Source organism: Mytilus trossulus, unplaced genomic scaffold (assembly GCF_036588685.1).
Source record: "Mytilus trossulus isolate FHL-02 unplaced genomic scaffold, PNRI_Mtr1.1.1.hap1 h1tg000380l__unscaffolded, whole genome shotgun sequence".
Lineage (NCBI taxonomy): Eukaryota > Metazoa > Mollusca > Bivalvia > Mytilida > Mytilidae > Mytilus > Mytilus trossulus.
In genome coordinates, this window is record NW_026963343.1 from 315,363 (window position 1) to 341,586 (window position 26,224).

The following is a 26,224-nucleotide window of genomic DNA, read 5'->3' on the forward strand; positions in this document are numbered from 1 at the left end:
AAGTTACTAATACCGGCGTTTGCGGTGGCACTTCTCCGTCAGGTTCCTTGGTTAAACACTAGAAAAGTATTCTGCTAGTAATTTGGCCTTCTTGCTGTTATCTTCCGTTTTATTTGATTTTGTGTCTTCTGGATCCAGATGTAAGTCCCCAATTCCTTCTTTGGTTTTAGTTTTGGACTTAATGTTACTCTAGATAGCTTTAGGGTTTTCTTTAGCTTTTTCAGATAGATTTTTCTCATATTCCCTCTTCAACTTATTTACTCTACTCTTTACTTAATTCCTTATCTTATTGTATACCTGTCTCACCTCTGGGTCGTTATCTTTTTTTGAGAGGATGCTTTTCCTTTTAATTTAATCTATGGTGTTTTTATTAATTGAAAAGTTGTTTTTCCCTCTACCGATTTGTCTCATTTCTTTTCTTGGTATATATTTTTTGTTCATATCTTGAATAATTATACTTAAAACTGATCTCAAGTTTTCGTTCATATCATTTTCTTTTTGTAGTAATTTTGACCATTTAATTGTTGTAATTCTTCTTTTATTTTTTATGTAGTTTCCTTTACTGAATAATTTAATTATTTTTGGTTTACTTTTTGATATTTGTGCAGCAACTAAAGTCAAATTTCATAGTACAGTGATCGATTTTCCCCAGTAGACTTTGGTCTTGTAAATTTGAGATTATATTTTCCTCATTTGTTAAAATCAGGTCTAGGGTATGGGTTGTATTGGTATCTCTCCATCTTGTTGGTCTTGTAACATGTTGAAATAAGAAGTTTTCTTGTAGATTCTCTAAAAATTTGTATTCATTTCTTTCTGTATTTTCACCTGGGGAACTCCAACTGTCCCAGGTTATTTCTGGAAAATTACAATCTCCCATTATTATGGGATACGTGAGAAGCCTTTATTACAAGCTTCAGATGTAGGAATATTTATTTTTTTATTGTATTCATGTGATCTGTTTGGTGGTGTTCTATATATTAGGCCTAATAATAGCCTGTCTGACTGATTTAAATTAATCTTAATAAATAAGTTTTCTTGAAGTTCTGTATTCATTTGGACCTGTGATGCGTCCAGTTCTTTATCTATGTATACAATAAAAGACCTCTGCCTGTGTCGATGTCTAGGTTTTTAACAAACATGTTGTAATCGGATACATCGGCTAAAAAATATTCTAAAATTCCTTGTTTGTACCGAATATTTTTAGGTTTAACCTCTTTAATACCAATTAGTTTTGGTTTGTCGTCTCTTGTTCTTACTATTAATTCAGGCAGCTTGTTAAATAACTGGTCTGCATTTGTGTATATACAGATTAATTTCGGTGAAACTTTAAAATGATCTGTGTTTACATTTAAAAAAAATCTTTTTACCATTAAAATTATTTACATTCTCTTTTCCTCCTTTTTTTCTTTTAGGAGTCTAGCTTTCTTAGTTAGACAACCTTCATTGCCCAAGGTAAGCCCTTACTTTGAAATGCATGGTAGTCTCCGAAACCTTTTCTTCGGTTTGTTTTCTCGCTTAATCCCACAATATTTTCCCTTGTTCTCTATCTGCTTGGGTTAGGTCGTTACTGACTCCCAATTTTTGGGGTTTGTTTTAAATATTGCATGTTTCTACATGGGATGATCTTTGGTTCTGCACTAGTTTATTTTCATAGGATTAGTCTATTTGGGTTTTCTGTGTTGAATTTCCCAAGTCTTATAACCGTTTTCAAATTTTCCTTATCCAGTTGTATTTTACAGTCTTTATAGAGCTCATTTAGTCTTTCTTTGTCACCATTTTTGCTCTCGTCATCTATTAGTATTTCAGTTTTCCCAAAGACGATCAGGTTATTTTCTCTGGACTTTCTCTCAATAATTTCTTCAAGAATATTTGTTACAGTCTCTTTTCTTGTTATAGGATTGGCTACTTTATCTACCTCATTGTTTGTCTTTATCTCCTGTATTGTCTGGCTTTTGTATATTGCTTATTCCCTCTGTTATAGCCTTTACTTTTTCGTCATTATAACTGTGATTGGTATCTCTATTTTGCCAACTTCTTCTTTTACCATAATTTTTACCATATTGTCATTGCAGTTTTTTTATTTCCTCTCTAACAATATCCTTGACTTTATTCTCCTCACATTTATTTTCAACTGTTTTTTTCAAGTGATGTTAATCTTTCCTCGTAACTCTAAATTATATATTTGCACCTTCTTTCTATTTCAATATCGGTGACTGCATGTTGTTCCGTGACTATTCTGCATTTCCCACAAAACCACATTGTGCATCTGTTTTACATAACATACTGTATTCCGCTTTTGTTTTCTTTGGACAGGTTATGAAGAAATGATCCTTACACCTTTGGCATTCCATAAGTTGAGCCTCTCGCTCTCTGAAGATGTTGGTATATTAAGCGCATGTCCATGCTTCATCCTCAACTTGACTTGTTTTTTGTGACGATTTGGGGCCTGTGGTACTGCTTTTTCTGGTTGACGCCATACTTTAATTTAAAAAAAATATTAGAAGCTAAACTATCCTAATTTTGACAGGGCTTCCCTATCACGCGTTCAATTTATTTCGGGACAAGGCTTCCTCGTCCGTTTGACATAGACTCCACTCTCAATGATAGAAATAGCGCTTCCCTGTTTCCTCAATAACTATCTTTTACTTATTTTTCGGTCCTACTAAAAAGCGCCTGGGAGCGCCCGAGAGCGCCCGGGAAAAGAAAAAGCAGTATATCTGAGGTAGTTAATGCACATCTTTGCTATTATCCAGATTATAGCACAGTAAGAACAAAGAGATTTTACCCATGTCATGTGTTAAAATATAAAATTATTTTACAACAATATATTTTTTCCAAAAAAATATAATCATTGTTTGTTTTGTCCTTAATATAAATGGGGATATGAACGATGCTAAATCTAAAGTGTTGTTGTACTTTTAAACTTTGATTTCAAAATGGTATATAAGTAAGTAAATAAATATAGATAAGAGTATATAGAAGAATCATGAACGATATTGTCCTCGATTAAAACCAAACTCCTGCTCTTTGTCCACTTGTTTTAACTACGGTACATGTATAGTACTGCTTTATTTGCTGATTTATAACTCTTTTAATTTTGTTTAAATTAATATTTATCGGTGAAATTTAAGTTGTTTTTTACATTTTTACATTTTGATATCGTTTGTGAAAAACACGTCTTTTGATGTTTTATACATTTTATAAATCTTCCGCATAAACTGTGATCCAGTATTGTCTGTCTCTCGAAACAGCATTCATATATTATTGTTAAAATTGAAACATTCATACTTGAGTTTGTGCTTTATTACAAATGTCTATTATCTGAATTTGCAAAATACTTGTCTAAAATTAAAAAAAAAAAAAACAATGTTCATAACTTATTTCATCGACACCAAATTGTCTCATGCCAATAAAATATTTTTTATATTTTCCCCTGGCGCCTTTTCTTTTCCCGGGCGCTATATTTTCTTCCCGGGCGCTTTTTTTCACCTGGGCGCTCCCGGGCGCATTTTAGTATGACCCTTATTTTTTAGGACAAGGATTCCTTGTCGTCCTCCTATTAAAGTTATAGCACTGACCTTTTTATTGAAGAACAAGGTTTCCTTTGTTTTTTATTTTTCCTTGTTGTATATATTCCTTTCCCTTTACTCAGAAGACAAGCCTTCCTTGGTTTCTGTTCCCTTTTAAAATAAAACCATGCCTACCTTTAAGTAATAAAGTAGTACAAAGAAATGTTTTAATTGATATTCCTAAACGGGTCATGCTTGAAATAGCCGTTGGCGGAATGTTTACGTTTAGAACGGTAAATTGCCTAAGGGGAAGTTAAATGAAAATAGAAACCGCAAAACAGTAATGCCAACATTGTTTTAGTGGAAAATTCCTTAAATTCACATCATATTAATGTAATCACTAATTAAGTTTACAAAGTAAGTTTTGTATCGTCTTCTATAATGTAACGGTAAAGATAATTATTTGAGACATCTGAAGAATCATGATAAGGATATTTAGACTAATCACGGTAAAATTTAAACCAATTTGACGCTTACAGCTGAAAATGACCGTTTGACGCCGGACGGTTAATTTAAAGGGCATTACCACACTCTTGGAAAGTTATTTAAAAATTTTGCTTTCACACCTTCCTGCAGTCCGTAAAAATTTTAACGAGTTCGGTCAAAAAAAGCATCTTGACATCTCACATGACCCGGTCATCCTATCAGCACAGATGTTGGTTCTGATATAAATTTTAGCAACAAAATTAGTCCCTGGAACATTAGTATTCTTTATTTAAAGCTTCAATGAAAAGAGATCACTTATGCTAGTGATTATAAAAGAAAGACAACTCTTACTTCTAAACTTTCTGGACATAATATTACTTGAATCAGTGATTTAGAAAATGACTCATTTAAGTAAGTCCCCTGACTGATGAGACAACTCTCCACAGGAGACAAAATGACACTGAAATTAACAACTACATGTATGGTCAAACCCGCTATTTTTCTGCAGTCAACAATTATTTGGCTTAATGTTTCCCTATTTTGAAAATTTGTTTTCCACTGATCAATCCCAATTTTATTTATAACAGCCTGTTTTAATGGGGCATAAAAAGTCCTACGGACCCCTTCCAGAGATGGACATCTAGTTAGGAAATGTAGAAGGAATTATTCCTCGAGTTTGCAGAGGGGACAAATTGGGTCTGCACTTCCTATATTAAATTTAGTTTTGGTTGCTTGTAAAAGGTAGGTCCCAGTTAGTATTCTAGTTTTTGTTATGGCTTTCTTTGTATCCCCCGGAATTTCTGTTGCTGTTTTCCAAACTGGATGTATTTCTCCTATATTGATAATGTCAGTACAGAGCCTATTCAGGGTTGATTTTTCTTTACTTAGAGACCTAAATTTATTACTCCAAAATGTATTAATAGCATGTCTAACGGATTGCTTCCATTTAATGTTTGTTGGAAGAAATATAAGAAGCTCATCAATACTTGGTAGGCTATATTGAAGCAGGACATTTTCTGTTCTGTGTAGAAAGGTTCCATTGCAGATTTCTAGCCGATACTGACGCAACAAGATATCCCTAAGATTTTGATTTTCAGACGCTAGGATTGAATGCAGAAGGCTTAAATGTTTTTTGTGAAGCACGGCCTCTATAGGGAGGGCACCCAGTAATGAAAATACTGCAGCAGAAGCTGTTCTTGTTGGAAGAGCCTTCCCTATTACTTAAATCCTTCATTTTTTTTTATTATGATTTCTCTGGATATGCTTTTATGCTTTAAATCTGAAGACAATGCTTCCTTGTCTACGGAACAACTAGTTTACATTTCATTTCGTTATGTCACAGAACAGGGCTTCCTTATTCTTCTACCACTTAGAACTATACTTCTACAATAAAGTGACCGCCTTCAACAAATTGAAGATTATGTCGCAGGAGGAAACTTACAACAAGACAAAGATTGAAAAAATGTACAAGTTTTTAAAAAATATGAAAGATTTAAAAATATAAAATGTTTTGTATAATAAAGTAAGATGTGGTAATTAATATTGATGCTTTGAGATTGAAGATTTGAACGAATCTACTGAAGTGCAATTTACAATGTTATCCTGTAGTTTGTTCCAGTCGGTAATAGTTCTTGGAAAATATGATTCTTTTCTGTACTGTGTTTTGCAGGATGGAATTTGGAAGCTGTTCGAGTTAGAATGTCTTGTTTGTCTTTTTTGAGGAATTAATTTATTATTTTTAGGAATTGCAACCTTTTCGTGTTCAATTTTGTAAAGCATTACCAATCTGGAGTCTTTACTTCTGTCAGAGAGACTGCACCATTCAAGATGTTGTAACATGTTACCAACGCTTGAGGTGTTTCTGTATTTGTTGGTAACAAAACGCGCAGCCCTTCTTTGAACTTTTTCAATGCTTTCTATGTCTTGTTGTTAGTATGGATCCCAAACAGAGCAAGCATACTCTAGTGATGGTCGTACTAGGGACTTATATACTTGCTCTTTAATGGATGTTAAAATATGCACAATCCATTTAAGGTTGGAACTGATGGTGACCCCCAGACATTTTGCTGTTGTTACATGTTCTAATGAATGATTGTGTAATGTGTAGTTAAATGTGATTGTTTTTTTTTAATTTCTGGTGACTGAAATTACATTACACTTATCTGGGTGGAATGCCATTTTCCAAGTAGTTTCCCACGATGCCAGTTTGTCTAGATCTTTTTGTAATGTTAATGCATCGGATCTTGATCATTCTGTCTAACCTCAGTCTCATCTTACTTGCACAGACAGGGTTAATTCCTATATGTATAATAACTATGACTTTACAGAAATTTAGAAAGGAATCATTTAGTAAAATGTACAAAATATATTTGTAACCGGAGGGGTTTTTACGTTGCGTATTTCTGTGTCAACTTTTACATAGTTTACCCCAGTTTGTATAAAGAGTAGGTATCGGAATCCTGAGTATCTGATCCTTCATATTCAGTGGCTTTGTAGAACTTAACACTAGCAAGTTTTCATAGTTTATTATAATAAATTACAATTTAGCAAATATCAACAATATTATTAAGATAAAAGTATTCAAATGTAAATAAGTTAAAACTCACATAAAAGTAACAAAATATGGTGAGGTCTGTGCAAGACCAACAAGACTGCAGATAGACATTTTGTTCTATATATAACAATGTCATCTTACAGTTAGTGGTAAGGTCTGTGCTAGACCATCAAGCTTTCTATATGTAAAGCTAAACTGCAGAGTGACTAGTGTCGACAAGCAGTGTTGCATAGTTTTTCTTTCATAAAAACACTTACCGTAAAAAGTCTCTTTAATAGACTGTGGCTCTCTAAATGATTAATAAAGGCAACAGTAGTATACCGCTGTTCAAAACTCATAAATCCATGGACAAAAAACAAAATCGGGGTAACAAACCAAAACCGAGCGAAACGCATTAAATATAAGAGGAGAACAACGACACAACACCGAAACGCAACACACACAGAAACAGACCAATCATCAGAAATTACACCACGAGAATAACAAATGTTACATGAAAACCAAATACATGAATTTGGGATAGACAAGTACCGTGCCACGTCTTATCTCAATATCTCAAAAATAAGAGAAAACACAAACGACTCAACGTAAAAATGCAACACAAACAGAAACGAACAATATTATGACCATCTTCCTGACTTGGTACAGGACACTTTTAAAGGGGAATAAAAGTGGTGGGTTGAACCTGGTTTTAAGGCATGCCAAACCTCGCACTTCAATGGCAAAGTTAAATATAGCATTGAAATGACAACATAATATTACAGGACTACAATACAAATAAATAGGAGAACATATTAGACACAGAAAAAACATGATTAATAGATAACAAAAAGCATCAGGTTTAAAATTCAATAAGCCAAAAACGCGCCTTGTCCACACAAGACTCACCAGTGACGCCCAGATATAAAAGATCGAAAGTGAAAAAGTACAAAGTTGTACAGCACTGAAGATCAAAAGTTAAAAAGGTTTCGCAAAATACGGCATTGTTTTTATGCCCGGGATAAGAACATTCTTACCATATAGAACAATTCATGCTATTTCAAACAGTAAATTCTATCAAATGAATATGAAAGAGATATACACAAAGAAACTAAAGTATTAACTAACTACAGAAAACCAAACCCGAATACATAACGCCCAGACACAAAAGACCGAACGTGAAAAAGGTACAAAGTTGTACAACACTGAAGATCAAAAGTTGAAAAGGTTTTGACAAATACGGCATTGTTTTTATGCACGGGATAAGAACATCCTTATTATATAGAATACTTAATGCTATTGCAAACAGTAAATTTTAACAAATGAATATGAAAGAGATATACATAATGAAACTGAAATATTAACTAATTACAGAAAACTAAACCCAAGTTTATCACAAAATAGACACACATCCGAATCAGTCCAGGCGTCAACGTAATTAAAAAAATTGTCACATACGATGGCGAAAAGGCAGAAACGTTATGCCACATTTGAATTTATGAAATTTAGAAACAGCATGACGTCACATATGAAAAACTATCATTCAAAAATGAGATAGAATTAGGATTGATTTAGAACTAAATACTGATAATTCATTTAAACAAAATGCATATTGCAATACTTATTAATAGCAATTAACTGTAATATATATATACATGTCCAGTTTGTTATGAATCCAACTTCAAACGTAAATAATCGTACAAAATTTAATATAATTAATAAAGAGGAGGTGATTAACTTTTCTATACGTCATACCTAAATATATAATAAGAAGACGTCAACACATTTGACAAAATCTGATGAGAATTACAAATATAACATTAAACATGTAAACTAAATACATGAATTTGGGATAAACAAGTACAGAAACACGTCTTATAGTAATGCGAATTCACATTCAGCAAAACGGTCACAATCGGGAATAAGTCACGTTTCGTAATTAAAAGATTAGACGACATAATGACAAACCACAATCTACCATGTGGTAAAAATGTCCTTAGCTAGTTTGGTTAAAGAGACATCATATGGATCAACCAATTCGTGATGGTGTCCATAAAATTTACGGAGTGTCAATTTTAATCTGTCCTCCTCATAACTTTGTTGGAGCAGTTTCTGCGTAAGGAGCACACTCCTGTATATGAAGTCCGTATAGTGTGAACATGCACGTGAATAACGTATCAATTGTGATATGTAAACACCATACGAAGGGGCAGAGGGTATGTTACTGCTGAGAAATGGGAAATTGATAATTGGGAAGTTGAAATCGTCCCGTTTATCATAGATTTTTGAAGTCGTCCATCTACGTCAATATTGAGGAAAAGATCAAGGTATGAAGCAGTCCTTCTAGTATCAGTAGTATCCTTAATTTCAAGTTCACTGGGATATATGAGATGTAAGTATTGGCTGAAGTATGGGTTGTTCAACGATAAAACATCATCAATATATCGATAAGTAAAATTAAAGAATTTCGCAAGGTGTTTTTTCTTTTTGTCTTTTAGAAGGTTCTAAATAAATTCTGCTTCTGTTTAAGCAAGTTGACAAATATTAATCTCGGAACTAATTTTACAAGAGCAAGATAAATAGAAAAGCTCTATAAGTAAATGATAAGTTGCAAATTTATCAAAATCTGTGACTATCTTCAACAAATTAAAGCACAATAAAGTAAATAGATATCATGACCAGAGACATATAATACAATGTAGTTTTAAAAACTGGCTCTCCGCCACATATTCAAGAATGATACAATTTCCGGCTGTAGATTGTGTGTGCATTTACTCAGAACACGTGACTGGCAGTTTTCTATGGTTCACGTGTTGCATTACTTCCATGTCCAGAAATTCAGGGGAAATAACCCAATCCTTATTGAGAATTTGTAGACGAAAAAATGAGGATGAAAATAGTATTCAAAGGTAGAAAATTGGTGAAAGTACACCATAACAGCATTAACATCAATGCGTATTTCAAGTTTTTTGATATACAAAATTGAATATTTGTTTATAGCATAGCTTTATATGAGAAATAATGGAAAATATTATTATAATTGTCATATAAACATAAGAAAAAAGGGGGAGTTGTACAGGCAATCGATGCTAAAGGCCTAGGTTAAGACCTTCTGGGCCACTTCCAAGCAAGGACCGAAGCTCATAAACTCGGCAATCAATCCTGTACATTGCGAGTATTTTGTATTTCTCAAGGTGAAAGATTGTTTTAAGGAGGACTTGATGGGTGGGATTGGTCTTATTGGGGTGTAAATAAAGGCAACAGTAGTATACAGCTGTTCAAAACTTGTAAATCCATGGACAAAAAACAAAATCGAGGTTAACAAACTAAAACGGAGCGAAACGCATTAAATATAAGAGGAGAACAACAACACAACACCGAAATGCAACACACACAGAAACGGACCAAGCATCAGACAAAATCCCACGAGAACAACAAACATTACATCTAAACCAAATACTTGAATTTTGGATAAACAAGTACCGTGCCACGTCTTATCTTAATATCTCAAAAATAAGAGCCAGTCCCAGATTACTGTGACAACTGAGGGCTGTTTTGCGTCATTGCCAGACATGTTGGGGCCTTCCCACAGTACTAGCTTGTCTGGGAAAACTGCAGTTGGACATCAAGTAATCTCGACTATGTATGAGCCTGATCAAGGATTGGCCAAAAGGCAATTTATTTGTAAGCTTAAACACATGAAAGCAGTCTACTGAAGATTTCATAATTATAGCGAGAAAATAAAATGGAAAATGGAGTAAATAAAATATTTTTAGTAGTATTATTTTTAAAACTTTTTGTATGCCTCAGAATGCTTCCAACCTAGGTGCAGTGTCTTTTGTCATGTATCTTGAGATTTGATTTCTCTATTTATATATCATGCTATCATCAGCAAATATTCTGAAAATTCATTGATGCACATTAAACCGATGTATAATTGTTTGATTTAAAAATAGTTCTATTTAGCAAATTTAGATAGGAAAGTTAACTAGGACTACACACATGATAGATACAAATTGAATCTATGACAAATTTAACATATAGGTGGTAATTAGAATGTTATTTAGACATGATAGATAACAATACTAGTGAAATTTGATTATAGATATTCAATAAGTTTAACCACTGAGGAGGTTATATGAGGTTATGTTACCTCCTTGGTTTAACAGAGATATACATGTGAGATAGCCTTTATTGTCAATAGAGGACTTGTTTCTGACCAAATCTGTACAAATATAAGATCGACAAAATATTAGACTAAGCACTAACCTAAGTTAAAGAAAAAAGTAAGAAAACTAACCCTATTAACATGATTAACATTATTAAGGAGCATTAGCCATAGGAATTGTGTTAGTTAATTCATACTGAATTATCATTTAAAGTAACTGGAACCTTTGCCGTGTGATCAGAATATTATTTACCACTTTTACTTTTTAGTTGTCATTATCTACTTCTTATCAATTTTCAACATGCTCAATGTGGAGAATTAAACAGATTTTTTTTCAATATCGCAAATATAGAACCCTGTTCAGTCTAAAATGACAAAATCGCAATAATAAATGCATGCAATATTTTCTGAATTTACAGTACATGATGTATACTATATGAAATGTTTGTATATATATGGTAATACATGTACATGAACATGTATTCATCATGTATAGATGAGAGGTGAATAAAAATCTGTTTTTTTTTCTTTTTGGTCTGGGTTAAATAAATTACCATTATTATCATGAAATTATGATAACAATTTCAGTAATATATGAATAGACAGAGATACTTATACTGTTATACTGGTTTGTACAATTAATTTATTATTATTTATGTTGAAACAATTATGAAGTTTATAAGTATGATAAGTATGGACGTTGAACTTCATTGTTCAAGTAGGAAGTATAGACATTAATAATGTGATGATTTTATGTTTTTATGATCAACAATAATATATCATATGGGAAATAGGATCATATATCAATGTATTATAGTAGGTAAATTTGAAGTATTTTCGACAACATTTATGACTATTATTTATAGATTTGTTGCTAAAGTTTCCTATTATATTATATAATAGGAAACTTTAGAAACAAATCTATAAATAATGTATAATTTATATGTGAATCTTTTCATGAGAATGCATGTTTTTGAATAACCTTTTAGAACTGATTAAGAATAAAGACATGATAGAAGACAAATACAATGTGTTTATAGTTTTATGTAAATTCTCCATGAGAAAGTAAATTGTTTACAGAAATTATTGCAGTGACAGCATTGAGCATGTGTTACCAGTTGTTACGTTGGATGTTTTTATTAATTTTATAGCCCAGATTGATGAACCAAAGTTTAGTTATATCCTAAATTTATCATCCATTCTATTTAATTTTATTTATTTCCTCCTGTCACTGATTAATATGAGTGGAAAATATATGCTGTCAAATTATTTTTTCCCCCTCATTAACTGCTCCTTGTTTTGTATCACCATCACAGCATGGTCGATATAGAGGTTGATAGTTACACCAGTGAGGAGTTTGGGACTAACCATCTTATCATTCAACAGTTGGTGTATCTCAGTATTATACATTTGTATAGAGAGAATTGTTTTTCACTGTAGGTAAACAATGGTAAATTAAAATACTTTGTGATATCTTTTTCATCCTATACATTTGATGTACATTGTGACCTACCAGTATAGTTGTTAATTTCTGTGTCATTTGGTCTCTTGTGGAGATTTGTTTCATTTGCAATCATACCACTTCTTTGTTTATATGTCATGTATGTCCCACTTATCTTGAATTACTTGAGTATAGGTATGTAACATGTGACTTAGACATTGACATGCAAGAAACATGTTTTTAAATATCTATTTAATATCACTAATTTCATGATATTGATGAATTTCATTGTACATGTTGTAAGTAAAATGTATGTAACTGGAGACAGACAAAATGGTGTGAAGTTTGGTGATATATCTTTGTTATCCTTTAATTTTGTGGTGAATTCTTAAGTTACCATTCCTTATTTTACATTGTGGTTATGTCACAGCCTGGCTGAGAAACTGGATAGGCAAATGCTCACATTAAATCTGTACTGATACAGTTTGTTAAATGGCTTCCTTTTTATACAATATCCCATGGTGGTGCTCCTACTATAGAAGGAAGATACAGAATAAACAAAATGGTGTTGAGTTTGGTGATATCTTCGTTATCCTTTACTTTTGTGGTGAATCCTTCAGTAACCATTCCTTATTTTACATTGTAGGTATATAACTAGAGACCAACAGAATGTCTTGGAGTTTGGTGATATCTGTGTTATCCTTTACTTTTGTGGTGAATCCTTCAGTAACCATTCCTAACTTTACATTGTAGGTATGTAACTGGAGATAAACAGAATGGCTTGGAGTTTGGTGATATCTGTGTTATCCTTTACTTTTGTGGTGATCCATTAGTTACCATTCCTTATTTTACATTGTAGGTATGTAACTGGAGACCAACAGAATGACTTGGAGTTTGGTGATTTCTGTGTTATCCTTTACTTTTGTGGTGAATCCTTCAGTAACCATTCCTTATATTACATTGTAGTTATGTAACGGGAGACCAACAGAATGGCTTGGAGTTTGTTGATATCTGTGTTATCCTTTACTTTTGTGGTGAATCCTTCAGTAACCATTCCTAACTTTACATTGTAGGTATGTAACTGGAGATAAACAGAATGGCTTGGAGTTTGGTGATATCTGTGTTATCCTTTACTTTTGTGGTGAATCCTTCAGTAACCATTCCATATTTTACATTGTAGGTATATAACTGGAGACCAACAGAATGACCTGGTTTTTGGTGATATCTTCGTTATCCTTTACTTTTGTGGTGAATCCTTCAGTAACCATTCCTTATTTTATATTGTAGGTATGTAATTGGAGACCAGCAGAATGGCTTGGAGTTTGGTGATATCTGTGTTATCCTTTACTTTTGTGTTGAATCCTTCAGTAACCATTCCTTATTTTATATTGTAGGTATGTAATTGGAGACCAGCAGAATGGCTTGGAGTTTGGTGATATCTGTGTTTTCCTTTATCCTTGTGGTGAATCCTTCAGTAACCATTCCTTATATTACATTGTAGGTATGTAACGGGAGATTAACAGAATGGCTTGGAGTTTGGTGATATCTGTGTTATCCTTTACTTTTGTGGTGAATCCTTCAGTAACCATTCCTTATATTACATTGAAGGTATGTAACGGGAGACCAACAGAATGGCTTGGAGTTTGGTGATATCTGTGTTATCCTTTACTTTTGTGGTGAATCCTTCAGTAACCATTCCTTATATTACATTGTAGGTATGTAACGGGAGACCAACAGAATGGCTTGGAGTTTGGTGATATCTGTGTTATCCTTTACTTTTGTAGTGAATCCTTCAGTAACCATTCCTTATATTACATTGTAGGTATGTAACGGGAGACAAACAGAATGGCGTGGAGTTTGGTGATATCTGTGTTATCCTTTACTTTTGTGGTGTATCTCCTTCACTATTCTCACTACCTACTAACCGTTCGTAATGGCCTAGATGGACTTCTAGAACATTTATGGTCATGTAAGCTAGATAGCACTTTTATGTTTAAGAAGAAGGAATAATGTTTATCTTGTGTATTTTTTGTGATTTGAATTGTTACTTTTCGAATCCTTAGATAAAAAGAGGGAGGGTAAAAGAAGTGCTGTGGTCATGCCTGGCATCATATCTCACTCAGATTGCAATTATTTTTGTTAATAAAAAAATGGTTGTAGTTTAATTTCAAAGACTGCTGGTATGAGTTTATTTCCTTAATCAGTCAGGGGACTTACTCAAACATGTGATTATCTAAATCACTTATTCAAGTAACATTATTTCCATAAAGGTTGGAAGTTAGAGTTGTCTTTCTTTAAAAATCACCTATTGAAGTATTTCAAATTAATCACTAGAAGAAGTGATTTAAAATTAGTGTAGCTTTAAATATAGAATACTAATGATCCAGGGACTAATTATGTTTCTAAACTTATCAGAACCAACATCTGCGTTGTCTAGGATGACCAGGTCATTGCAGGTGACTGATGACCTTGTACCTAATCTAGGATAATGACTTAAAAATCACTTAAGTATCAGACCTCAATTTTCTTCCCAAAAATCACTTCTTTAAGTATCATTCTTTTAATAACCCCCACTAATTTCAACACCCCTGAACAGTGAAATTTTTATCCTGAACAGTAGAATTTTATTACATAATCTGAAAGATGAAACCTTGAACTTCACAGGAAAAATACTCCCATTGCTGTGAAAAATCTTTTTAAGAAAGTATCAGTTCGTTATGTAAAGCCATTATTATAGCATTTTTTCCACTCAAATACAATTTTCAGGTAAATTAAAGCATCAAAGGCATAAACCTTGCTATTTAAAAGAAGCAAAATGTTCATATTCTTTAATTTTACTAATTAAAAGATGTTATTTAAACCTATGTGTTTAAAACTTTGAAAAAACTACATAATCCGAAATTTGTGACAAAACCTCCAATTTGCTACTCAAATAAGTGATTTAAAAATCACTTATTTTCAGTGAGACCCCTGACTGTTAATTATAAAGAAAGACTTTGACCAGTTTGTCTTATACTCATGATGTTAAATGCTAAAACTTTAATTCTTCTTCATACAGTTTTGTAAAGTTTAACTTCAACTATTATGTGAGTTATAAAAGATAAATTGTACATGTCGGTTTTTTTAACAATTAATATTTAGGAGATTTGTAGTCAATGGGAGTTTGCTAACGTTTTTTTTTTGTGACAACACAACTGCATTTATTGTGGAGTCATGGATTGAAAACAACCTTTAAAATTTTCAGCACCTCAACTATAAAACTTTACCAAACATGGCAAATGGAAATTTGAAATTTAAAGTTTGAAATTTATAAAATGTAAGGCCAACAAATGACCATATCAGACCCTGTCCTTCCATAATCACATCATTTCTGCAGCACACACTTAGTCACCTCAAGACATTGTCTCATTTTTACATGTATGCACTGACAAAAGAAAATACCACTTTTGTATCAATTTAACTTATTGCACAACTTATTTCTGAAAATGTATACATGATGTTATCATTTAAAGATTTACTAATCTCTGAAGAGAAGATTTCTTAGCAGAATTTCAGAGTTTCAAAAAGGGTTATCGCTATAAAAGTATTTTTTAAAATCTCATATATATACATTCAAGATGAATAAAAAAACCATCTACAAACATATATGTTGTAAAACAAACACTGAATTATTTTTAAGTCAATAATTCAGGAACAGGCTAAGGGTCCCTGTTTAAAAAAATGAACCATCTATCCAGGGGAAATAGAAGGCAATACATTTACAAATGTCCACTTTTTACCTTGGATTTACAATTAGTGTAAAAAATATATCCATATAATGTTAGAAGCATCTGACAGTTCAATATATACTTAAATTTCAAAATAGTAAGTACATAATAAGATACCTGCAGTGAAGTCAATGATTTTAATTTACTTGGTAGATACTCAATTGCACAATATTTTGGTGTAGGATTGCTAGAAATTGTATTGTATATTGAAACTCATTGTGTATTTTGGTGTCGGATTGCAAGAATTTGTAGTTTGAAAATATATTTAGTTAATACATAAAATGTCTTTTCTCTTAACAATATTAACATAATACTCTAGTCTAGGTCTGTTGTAACTTCTGAAAACTGTGATTAGTATCAAAGTAATTTTCTACTTGGAAAACAGAGATGATAATTTTATAAATTATATATTTTTTTGGCATGATAGTAGATATATACATGTATATACTTTCTATTTGTTTAATATCAGAATTATTGAAATCTAGTCCAAATAATACATATCTTTGTTTTTTTTTGTTTAAATGCTATCCTTTTTATTGAGAAATGGTATTCCTATTTAGAAAAATGGCCTGTAACCACACATCAAATTTTGTCTAAGAAAATCTCAGTGTTTATTTTAACTATTTTTTACAGGGGTTTTAATACCAGTGTTTAGTGCCACCAGTTATGTCTGTTATGATTTCTACAGAAGGAATGTGACACCAAATCATACAATAAGAACGTCAATAGATCATTATATCGCTATCTCATCCTTGTCATGGGTCGGATGGTACATGAGACGGAAATTAGAAAAAGCAACAAAAAATGTAAAACAGGCACAAGATGAACTCTTATTACAGAGACTGAAAGATAATGCGGAGACATCATACGGGAAAGAATATCAATTTGGAGAAATAAAAGATAGGGAAGAATATGTCAGAAGACATCCATTGACAAGAATTTCTCATTACGAGCCATATATACAAAAAATGTTAGAAACAAAAGAATGTGAAAATATTCTGACACATAAAAAGCCAATTCAGTTTGCTGTGACGTCAGGTACCTCAGGTAAGAGTAGTGTATTACCTATGACAGGTGAGCAAAGACTAGCATTCTTTACACATGGAATCGCTGTAGTATACAATAGTTTACTCCAATCTTTACCAGAGAACAAATGTATTCAGAAAAGTTTGAAATTATTTTATACTCCACGATGGAGAGAATCAGCTGGAGGCCTCCCTATTGGACCTAACTCCTCCTCTCCAACTAATTCCAAGGCCTTACTTAGTATATACTCAACACCTAAACCTGGGTTTGAAGTCCTTACAGAGCCTGAAGCATTGTACATCCATTTATTGTTTGGTCTCAAGGACAAATATCTTGGAATGGTAGAAGCTAATTTTGCTTCAATTGTACTCATAGCATTCCAAGCATTAGAAATGCAATATAAAAGTCTTATAGAGGACATTGAATTAGGAAGAATTAATCCAGATCTTAAAATCTCTGATGAGACCAGAAATGAACTAAACAAACTTTTATCTCCGGATAAAAACCGTGCCAATGAACTACGAGATGCTTTCAAAGGAGGTGCTGCCGGACTAGTTAAACGTGTCTGGCCTACATGTCATTTAATTCTTGCTGCTGACACTGGTGTGTTTACTTTGCCTGCCAGTATCCTAATGGAGACATATTGTAAAGGCATCCCTATGTATTCTCCATTATACGCAGCATCAGAAGGCTTACTAGGTGTCAATATCTGGCCTGAGGATAAACCAAGTAGATACATGCTGGTTCCTGGTTATATGTTCTTTGAGTTTATACCAGTACAACATTGTGATGAAGATCAACCACAAACACTCTTCTTAGATCAGGTATATTATATAATATTTCTGCTCCTTTATCCCTTACAATGACAGGGACTTTTTCTCCCACACTTTTTTCTTATTTTACTTCATAAAATTTCAGATGTGTTGTTGACCTCAGATTTAGCAGCTCAACAAAATATAACCACAATTGTATTAAGGTCACAGAACTTTGATATATATTTTGTAGTGATAGTTTCATCTTGGATTTAGGACATGTTCTTTTTGTCATGCGAATAACAGCTCACCTTGGATAATGGACAAGTATTAGCTTTTGCTACTTAACTATAAATTTGTAATGAATAATTTATTTATACTCAGGGAACAATGTATTCATGAGTAGTTGTCTATATGTTTGGCAAAAATAAATTTCGATAGCATTATTCATTCCTGCAATTGCAATAAAATATCTTACTTTTAGGCTTATTGCTCAACAATCACAATGATTAATGCACCCTAGAATTTCTAAATTTACAGTCTAAGTAAATCTAAAACACAATTACTACATTACCATAACCATGATAACAAACATGACAAATGATTTTGACAATTGGCTATTCTAGAAAAAAGTGTATGTTCTAAAATTAATTTGAAAAAAAGGCCATAATAGTTTCAGTGACATAGTTTTTCAGAACTTTTGGAATGAAACCATACCTGTATTTGTATTATAACAGGTAAAGGATTTAAACATTTACATAATTATAAACATATTATGTATATTATATATTATATCTGTATAAATTATATTTTCTAGGTTGAGCTTGGTAAAGAGTATGAGTTAGTGATAACCAATGCTGGTGGTCTGTACAGATATAGGTTTGGGGATGTTGTGAAGATAGCAGGGTTTCATCATCAATGTCCAATTATAGAATTTATGTATAGGTACAGTACTTTAAACCACACAGTGTTTTAACTGTTTAATAGGATATGATATTGAATCTGCATTCTTTTCTTGTCTTACTCTATTGATATACAATAGATAATAAGTCAGACATTATAAATTCACTTCACTCTGAACAAAAGATGGCTAAAAGGGCAAGGGGAAAATACGTGAAGTATATGAACATTTTACTTTAAACAAAAATTCACATCTTTATATATATATATCATGTATATGGACCATAATTTGGTATTCGGCCTTTGGTTTCTTTTTGTATCCTTTTTTATAAGTTCTAAAATTTTAACTTTTATTTTGTGGGTTGTGTTGGTGTTGGAATAGAATGAATGGAACAATTGAGTTTTTCGAGAAAAAATTAATACATTTTGATTCACGGTTTATGTGACATGAAACCAAACAGGAAACCAATCTTTATTTTCTTTATTTTGCACAATATAATTCAAAAGGAATAAATAAACACCATTACTAGTGTTACTTGCTTCATGTTAATATTTAAAATCTATTTTCAATGTTATATTAAAGTTTTTTTTAAACCTGACAGGAAACCATAAGAAACCGAAAGCATTTTTTTAGTTTTATTTTATTGCAAAATCTGCTTAAAATAATCTGAACAGTATACTTTTTCTTAAAATCCATCTTAAATGTAACAGTATTATAAAACTCCTAAATATGTGCTTGTTTTGAAAACAATTAGTACAATTTATTCAGAATTTTCCATATTTTCTTCATTGATACAGGATACCATAATCGTTGTATCTTGATGTTTAAGCCAAAAAATGTATTTATATTTGGTTTTGATATTCCAGTTGTATACAATTTATTTCAAATCATTGGCAATGTAACATTCTTTAAATCCAGTAAAGAAAAAAACTTTTAACTTGGAATTAAAATCTTTAAAATAGGCACAATGTGATACTTGTGACCTGTACACCATCTACATGGTTTCCACATTTTAACCTACTTTAGTGGGCTAAAATCAATAAAGTACTTCCTTTCAAGTCATGCATGGTAAAAGTTTACTTCTCCTTTGACAAGTTTATTGCGTTTCTGATAAGTGTTTGCAGAACATGAATAAAAAATATTAATTAAAAACTGTGACAAGATGCCAACTTTGTACATTCCATGTGTAACGGTATATTAACATGTATTTTTTATTAAATTATATTTATTCACCTAAAATATCCAGTAACATTTACTGCTGAAGTTAAATCAATCCAACGAGCATTGGTACAATGATAAGAGACGTAATTTCGATTGATTTTTCCAAGGACTCTTCACGTCATTATCGGGAAACGAAGTGTGTTCTAACGCCTGTCAAATATGTAATCGATTTTGTCAATTCATTGGGCATTTATTTTCACACAGGATCGTATGTAACATTATGCACATAGGAAAAATAACAGACCACAGGCACAATCTCTTTGACAATTGTATTTTCCTCCTTTAAACAAGACGAAACAAGTCTACAGATTATGTTTGCTAACATCCTGTTGGAAACAAAAACAATGTTTAGACCTAGTATTTCGTACATCTTGCCGTAATGGCGTTATCACATGTTAGTCACATGTTTCACGTATGACCGGAAATGATTAGAACTTAAGGACAAAAACAATTTTAATAAATAACTGGACTTCTGTTTCGTGTGAAATGTAACGCATAACGCTAACGTCATTTTCTTACTTTTAAAATTATTACGAAGATCAAAACAAGAATGTAAATCATCTCTGATTTACCTGTTTGAACATCTCGCGAGAGTTCATATTTGCATATTGTTTTTAAGAATTCTATTACAACAAAGCAGATTACATCATCTAAAATTTGCGTTACGAAATCGGACACAAAAATCACGCCACTGTTCTTACATCTGCTACATAAATACTTATAGTTCTCGGCATTTTCTTCTCACTATTCTAATTGGTCGAATTTCTTTGTTATTTGAAAGCAAAAGTTACAAATTTGTCGATGACGATTATCTATAAATCAGGCCGCGTTATGCTCTTCGGAAGCAAAAAGTAACGCGAGAAACGACACAAAAACACGGTTGTAGAATCTTTGCAATTCGTATATTTCAATTTTTTTTCTAGGGAAGAGTAGCATACACTTGTATGTTGATAAAAATAATGGCATCTTTAGATGTAGTTACAACTTTTCTTACAGTAATTCACATTTTATTACTTTTCTATAGTTATAGGAAACGGAGCCCAATAGCAAATTATGGTCCATATGTTTTATTTTATAGTGCAACCTGATATTACATAATAATTCAACATATTTAAGTACATTATTAACATATCAGCCAGCCTTCAAATACTTGATGCACTGCTATTAAACTCTAACAGCGCTTGTCAGCCTTTTGGCTAAGATCAAAGTGTAGTATCTGTTCTTATCATCTTTATATTGGTGATTAACATGATAAACAAATGATAAAGATAGTTAAGCACCAAGTCACAACAAGGTCTTAATTGTGAATAAATTGAACAGATACTTCCAATTATCTAACAAAGAAACAAGCAATTTCTAAAAAGACAAATCTTTAAAAGACAATTAAATTTCATATTAAAGGTATAGAAATTGACATTCATTATCCTATTTCATGTATTTCACAACATTGATGACACTAAATGATATTATTGTTATCTTTCCAGACAAGGACAGTTCCTGAATGTAAGAGGAGAGAAGACATCAGAGAAGACATTCTATAATGCATTGATGAAGGCAGTCTCTAGCTGGGAAGGACTGAAGTTAACAGACTATTGTTGTTCTGAGAGTTTATTGATAAGTGAAGAAGGCAAGGACATTCTATCTTAAAAAGACCTAAAGTCAATCAACCGTAAAGAATTTTCAAGGGACACAACTCTGTACTAAATAATGTGCTCACAATAAAAGTAAAAATTCAATGATAACTGCTCAGTGTTCCTTGACCTGCTGAAAAATGCAAAACTTTTATTATTATTTTGTCACTCTAGGCAATTGATAGATCACTCTGACATAATATATAGATGTAACAATAGATTTATATTATACTTGCAGGAGAGAAGAAGGGCTATGCCCCATTTTATCATGTATTTTTGGAATTGGATTCAACAGATGGAGATGCTATGCTGACTGAAGAACAGAAAAATCGGGTAAAGGCAACATCAGAAACAAGCATACTTATCTTTTCTGATGGATTTAAATACAAATGACTTACTCAATTTCTAAATGTTATTCTTTTGAATTTAAAAGATTCATTTAGATCAAATAAGTATCAGAAAACTTGTATTGCAAATCTGGATTTATTTAAGTTATTATCTAGTTGAAACTTTTGGTAACTGGTTATTGTAAATTCAGAAATTATTTTGGGTATCAGAATTTTTTCCTCAAATTGCTATATTTAATCCCGAATTTCTGTCCATTCTTTGAACATGGCAATAAAAAATGCATGCAATAAATTCTGAATTTGCAGTGCTGTTATATGAATTATTGTTGCGTAACAGCAAATAGTATGGTGTATTCCTGAAGAGTTTGTGTGTCATTTTCATGTCCAAATTTCTGTAACAGGCACTTATTTTATGTTGTGTTAGTCAGTCTGTCTTCTGTTCAAAGGAGTAGGTTCAGTAAGACCTCTTTTTGGCCCCAAAATATAGCAGTTTTACAAAATTGTTAAATTATAGATTTTCAGTTATTTATTGGACAGAAGAATGCTTCTGCTACATAAATATGGGCTGTTTTTGACAATACAATGCACATATATCGGGTTGTAGCACCATTAAGTCATGCTAAATTACTGAAATATTCAAAATTCTAGCATTTTAGTTAAATTTTAGACAGTTTCCGTGTAAAACAAAAGTGGCCGCATTCGTGTTCATCCTTAATATTGAAATGTAAGTTGTATTTTATGATAATACATAAAATATCTAAAGGTTGTGGATGAACACGGATGCGACAACTTTCATTTTTGCCAAAAAGCATCTATAAAGTGACATTTTTCGGCATATTTGGTAGATTTTTCATATTTGAGCTTGAATCGGATGGTTTTTAATGACTAAATCAGTAAAAATCATTCACATAAACTAATTGAATCAAGTGAAATAGACACTTAAGTGTTTAAAAAGTGGTCAAAATCTTTCGTCAGATGAACCTGAAATTTGAGGCCAATATCAGTCCTTACCGGACCTTCTCCTTTGTGAAATCGCCCATTTATTTACGTTCAGATCAAGTTATTCAATCATAAGCATTAAGGTTGAGGCCACATCCACTTGCAAATTAGCACAAATGTTCCTCCAATTTATTTTGCAAATCTGAAATGAAGGAGAATCCTATTTTGATCATGTTTGATTGTTTCCAATATACTCAGCACTCAGTACTATAAATGTATAATGCCATAGCATATATATGTTTTTTGCAATTAAGTATTCATTCAGTGAACATTTATTTCAGATTGACGAGACTCTAAGTGACCTGTCTTATGTGTATGGATCATTTAGGAAGAAGGGGAGTATACAGAAAATGAAGGTGTACATGGTCAAACCGGGAACGTTTCAGGGACTTAGAAAGTTTGCCATAGAGACTACACAGGCCTCAGCCAATCAGTATAAAATACCAAGGGTTGTCAAAACTAAGGAAGCTGCAGCATTTATGATGAACAATGTGATATGATACAAGTTGTAAATAGCTTGTTGGAGATTGTGATACGGTTTATATTTTTAATCCTATTTATGATTTACAAAAGCATTGTGATCAACAATCTAATATTTTGTTTATTTAATATTTTTATACATTTCAATTTAAAATGTTTTGTTTTTGTTTATAAAACAAGACTTCCACAAAAAACAATCTTTCTTTTGTTTGACCTGCTGCCTCATGGACATTCATTTGAAATCTTATTTTATTTTCAATACAATAAAAACATTAGTTTTAAACAATTTTCTTGTTTGACACTTTTGAATAAATTTTGATAGCAAAACAAAGAGAATATGCACTATAAAATTGATAAACTATGTCTGCAACTCTGCAATACTTATTTTTATTAATCTGTGTGTGTTGAGGAGGGGACACTATTGCATGAAATATAATCAAAATCATATTGTCACAAACTTTGATAGCTGTAATTTTTATACCTCATCTTTGCCGTTGCTGCATGTGCAGTAAGCTGAACATTCTTTAGATCCTTTCCATGTCCGATTGTGAACAATAAATGTTAATGATATATTCCAAGTCCGATTGTGAACAATTGTTGTTAATGATACATACTCAGATATTTAAGTTATAAAATGATGTGCATAACAATACATGTTTAAAAACATTTTATTAGAAACAACATTAGCCATCTATGGTCAATTACAATTATTGACAAAAGAGGTAACTGATTCAATTTAATATATTTCTAATTGCTTATTACAATATAAAGTTTAATCCGTCTGCACCAAAATCTGACTACTAGTTCAAAGACAGATATTCTGACTTTTTCTATTAATATGTGTCTTAACAATGTTTTGCAATAACTTACCTCCGATACATTTCTAGAAATGTGATTGGTTAAAAGCACCCTTGTGGAGACCGTGTATATTTGATATTAGGTTAGAAGGGAGATGGGGCTTATCTCTTTCACGGTTAGTAGTGGTGTTTAACATTCCTTTATATTCCATATAAGGTAGTAGGGAGTGCAATAACTAATACTAGTCCAATATAATTTTACTAGTCTAGGGCATTGGACCGCCTAATGGTGCATAAATTTGAAGTTCAAATTACCAAATGAAAGTTATGATCCTTACCCTTCACTGCCAACAAGTGCTTTTATATATCCTGACTAAAAAAAACTGATCAGGCATATCTAAACAAATTAGAGCTATGTTCATAGTTTAAGTTTGATAAATGTATTTCAAATTCAGCTTTCAATAATGCATACTTTCCTAATATTTACTTTTGTGTTTACTGTGCTTTTGACTAACAGGGATAACCAGGAATTGGGGATTGTGCAAACATATGTACTCGAGAGAAATGATATTGTAACTTATTTTTGTAAATTCATGTTGATATTGTATACAAAAGTCTTCAACGTCATGATATTTTACTTCAATCTATTGACCGTTAGGAAATTTATATATTATTTTCACTGCCATATGTTATTTATGTTAAAAAAATTTCGTCGTATATTGCTATCACGTTGGCGTCGTCGTCGTCGTCGTCCGAATACTTTTAGTTTTCGCACTCTAACTTTAGTAAAGGTGAATAGAAATCTATGAAATTTTAACACAAGGTTTATGACCATAAAAGGAAGGCTGGTATTGATTTTGGGAGTTTTGGTCCCAACATTTTAGGAATAAGGGGCCAAAAAGGGCCCAAATAAGCATTTTCTTGGTTTTCGCACTATAACTTTAGTTTAAGTTAATAGAAATCTATGAAATTTTGACACAAGGTTTATGACCACAAAAGAAAGGTTGGGATCGATTTTGGGAGTTTTGGTTTCAACAGTTTAGGAATAAGGGGCCAAAAAAGGGCCCAAATAAGCATTATTCTTGGTTTTCGCACAATAACTTTAGTTAAAGTAAATAGAAATCAATGAAATTTAAACACAATGTTTATGACCACAAAAGGAAGGTTTGTATTGATTTTGGGAGTTTTGATCCCAACAGTTTAGGAATTAGGGGCCAAAAAGGGACCCAAATAAGCATTTTTCTTGGTTTTTGCACTATAGCGTTAGTATAAGTAAATAGAAATCTATGAAATTTAAACACAAGGTTTATGACTATAAAAGGAAGGTTGGTATTGATTTTGGGAGTTTTGGTCCCAACAGTTAAGGAAAAAGGGGCCCAAAGGGTCCAAAATTAAACTTTGTTTGATTTCATCAAAATTGAATAATTGGGGTTCTTTAATATGCCGAATCTAACTGTGTATGTAGATTCTTAATTTTTGGTCCCGTTTTCAAATTGTTCTACATTAAGGTCCAAAGGGTCCAAAATTAAACTTAGTTTGATTTTAACAAAAATTGAAACCTTGGGGTTCTTTGATATGCTGAATCTAAAAATGTACTTAGATTTTTGATTATTGGCCCAGTTTTCAAGTTGGCCCAAATCAAGGTCCAAAATTAAACATTGTTTGATTTCATCAAAAATTGAATAATTGGGGTTCTTTGATATGCCAAATCTAACTGTGTATGTAGATTCTTAATTTTTGGTCCAGTTTTAAAATTGGTCTAAATTAAAGTGCAAAGGGTCCAAAATTAAACTAAGTTTGATTTTAACAAAAATTAAATTCTTGGGCCTCTTTGATATGCTGAATCTAAACATGTACTTAGATTTTTGATTATGGGCCCAGTTTTCAAGTTGGTCCAAATCAGGATCTAAAATTATTATATTAAGTATTGTGCAATAGCAAGTCTTTTCAATTGCACAGTATTGTGCAATGGCAAGAAATATCTAATTTCACAATATTGTGAAATAGCAAAAAAAATTTTAATTAAGAGTTATCTTTCTTTGTCCAGTTTAGTAAGCAAGAAATATCTGCAAGAATTTTTTTTAATTGGAGTTATCTTTCTTTGTCCAGAATCAACTTAAATCTTTGTTATATACAATATACAATGTATATTCACTTTTTACTACC

The 26,224-nt window shown here is 31.9% G+C and overlaps 1 protein-coding gene and 1 pseudogene across 2 annotated transcripts; both read left to right on the forward strand.

Annotated features, from left to right (window-relative positions):
- Positions 1-9,320: 9,320 nt before the first annotated feature.
- LOC134702045 (GH3 domain-containing protein-like) lies at positions 9,321-24,758 on the forward strand. Of its 2 annotated transcripts, XM_063563143.1 has the most exons (7): positions 9,390-9,437; positions 13,960-14,106; positions 16,538-17,754; positions 18,500-18,627; positions 21,289-21,431; positions 21,674-21,768; positions 23,063-24,758. In XM_063563143.1, exons 2-7 carry the CDS (start codon positions 13,983-13,985, stop codon positions 23,279-23,281), a joined length of 1,926 nt encoding a protein of 641 aa, XP_063419213.1. In that variant the 5' UTR covers positions 9,390-9,437; positions 13,960-13,982; the 3' UTR covers positions 23,282-24,758. The 2 variants fall into 2 exon arrangements, with proteins under 2 accessions (XP_063419214.1, XP_063419213.1); XM_063563144.1 differs by lacking the exon at positions 13,960-14,106 and having other exon boundaries at positions 9,321-9,437.
- LOC134702063 (U2 spliceosomal RNA) lies at positions 20,981-21,089 on the forward strand (annotated as a pseudogene).
- Positions 24,759-26,224: the final 1,466 nt, after the last annotated feature.

Coding starts and splice junctions, on each gene's coding strand:
- LOC134702045 (XM_063563143.1), top strand. CDS start 13,983: ATGGCGTGGAGTTTGGTGATATCTGTGTTATCCTTTACTTTTGTGGTG. Junction 14,107..16,537: donor TCTAGAACATTTATGGTCAT/GTAAGCTAGATA, acceptor TATTTTTTACAG/GGGTTTTAATACCAGTGTTT. Junction 21,769..23,062: donor CTGAAGAACAGAAAAATCGG/GTAAAGGCAACA, acceptor CATTTATTTCAG/ATTGACGAGACTCTAAGTGA.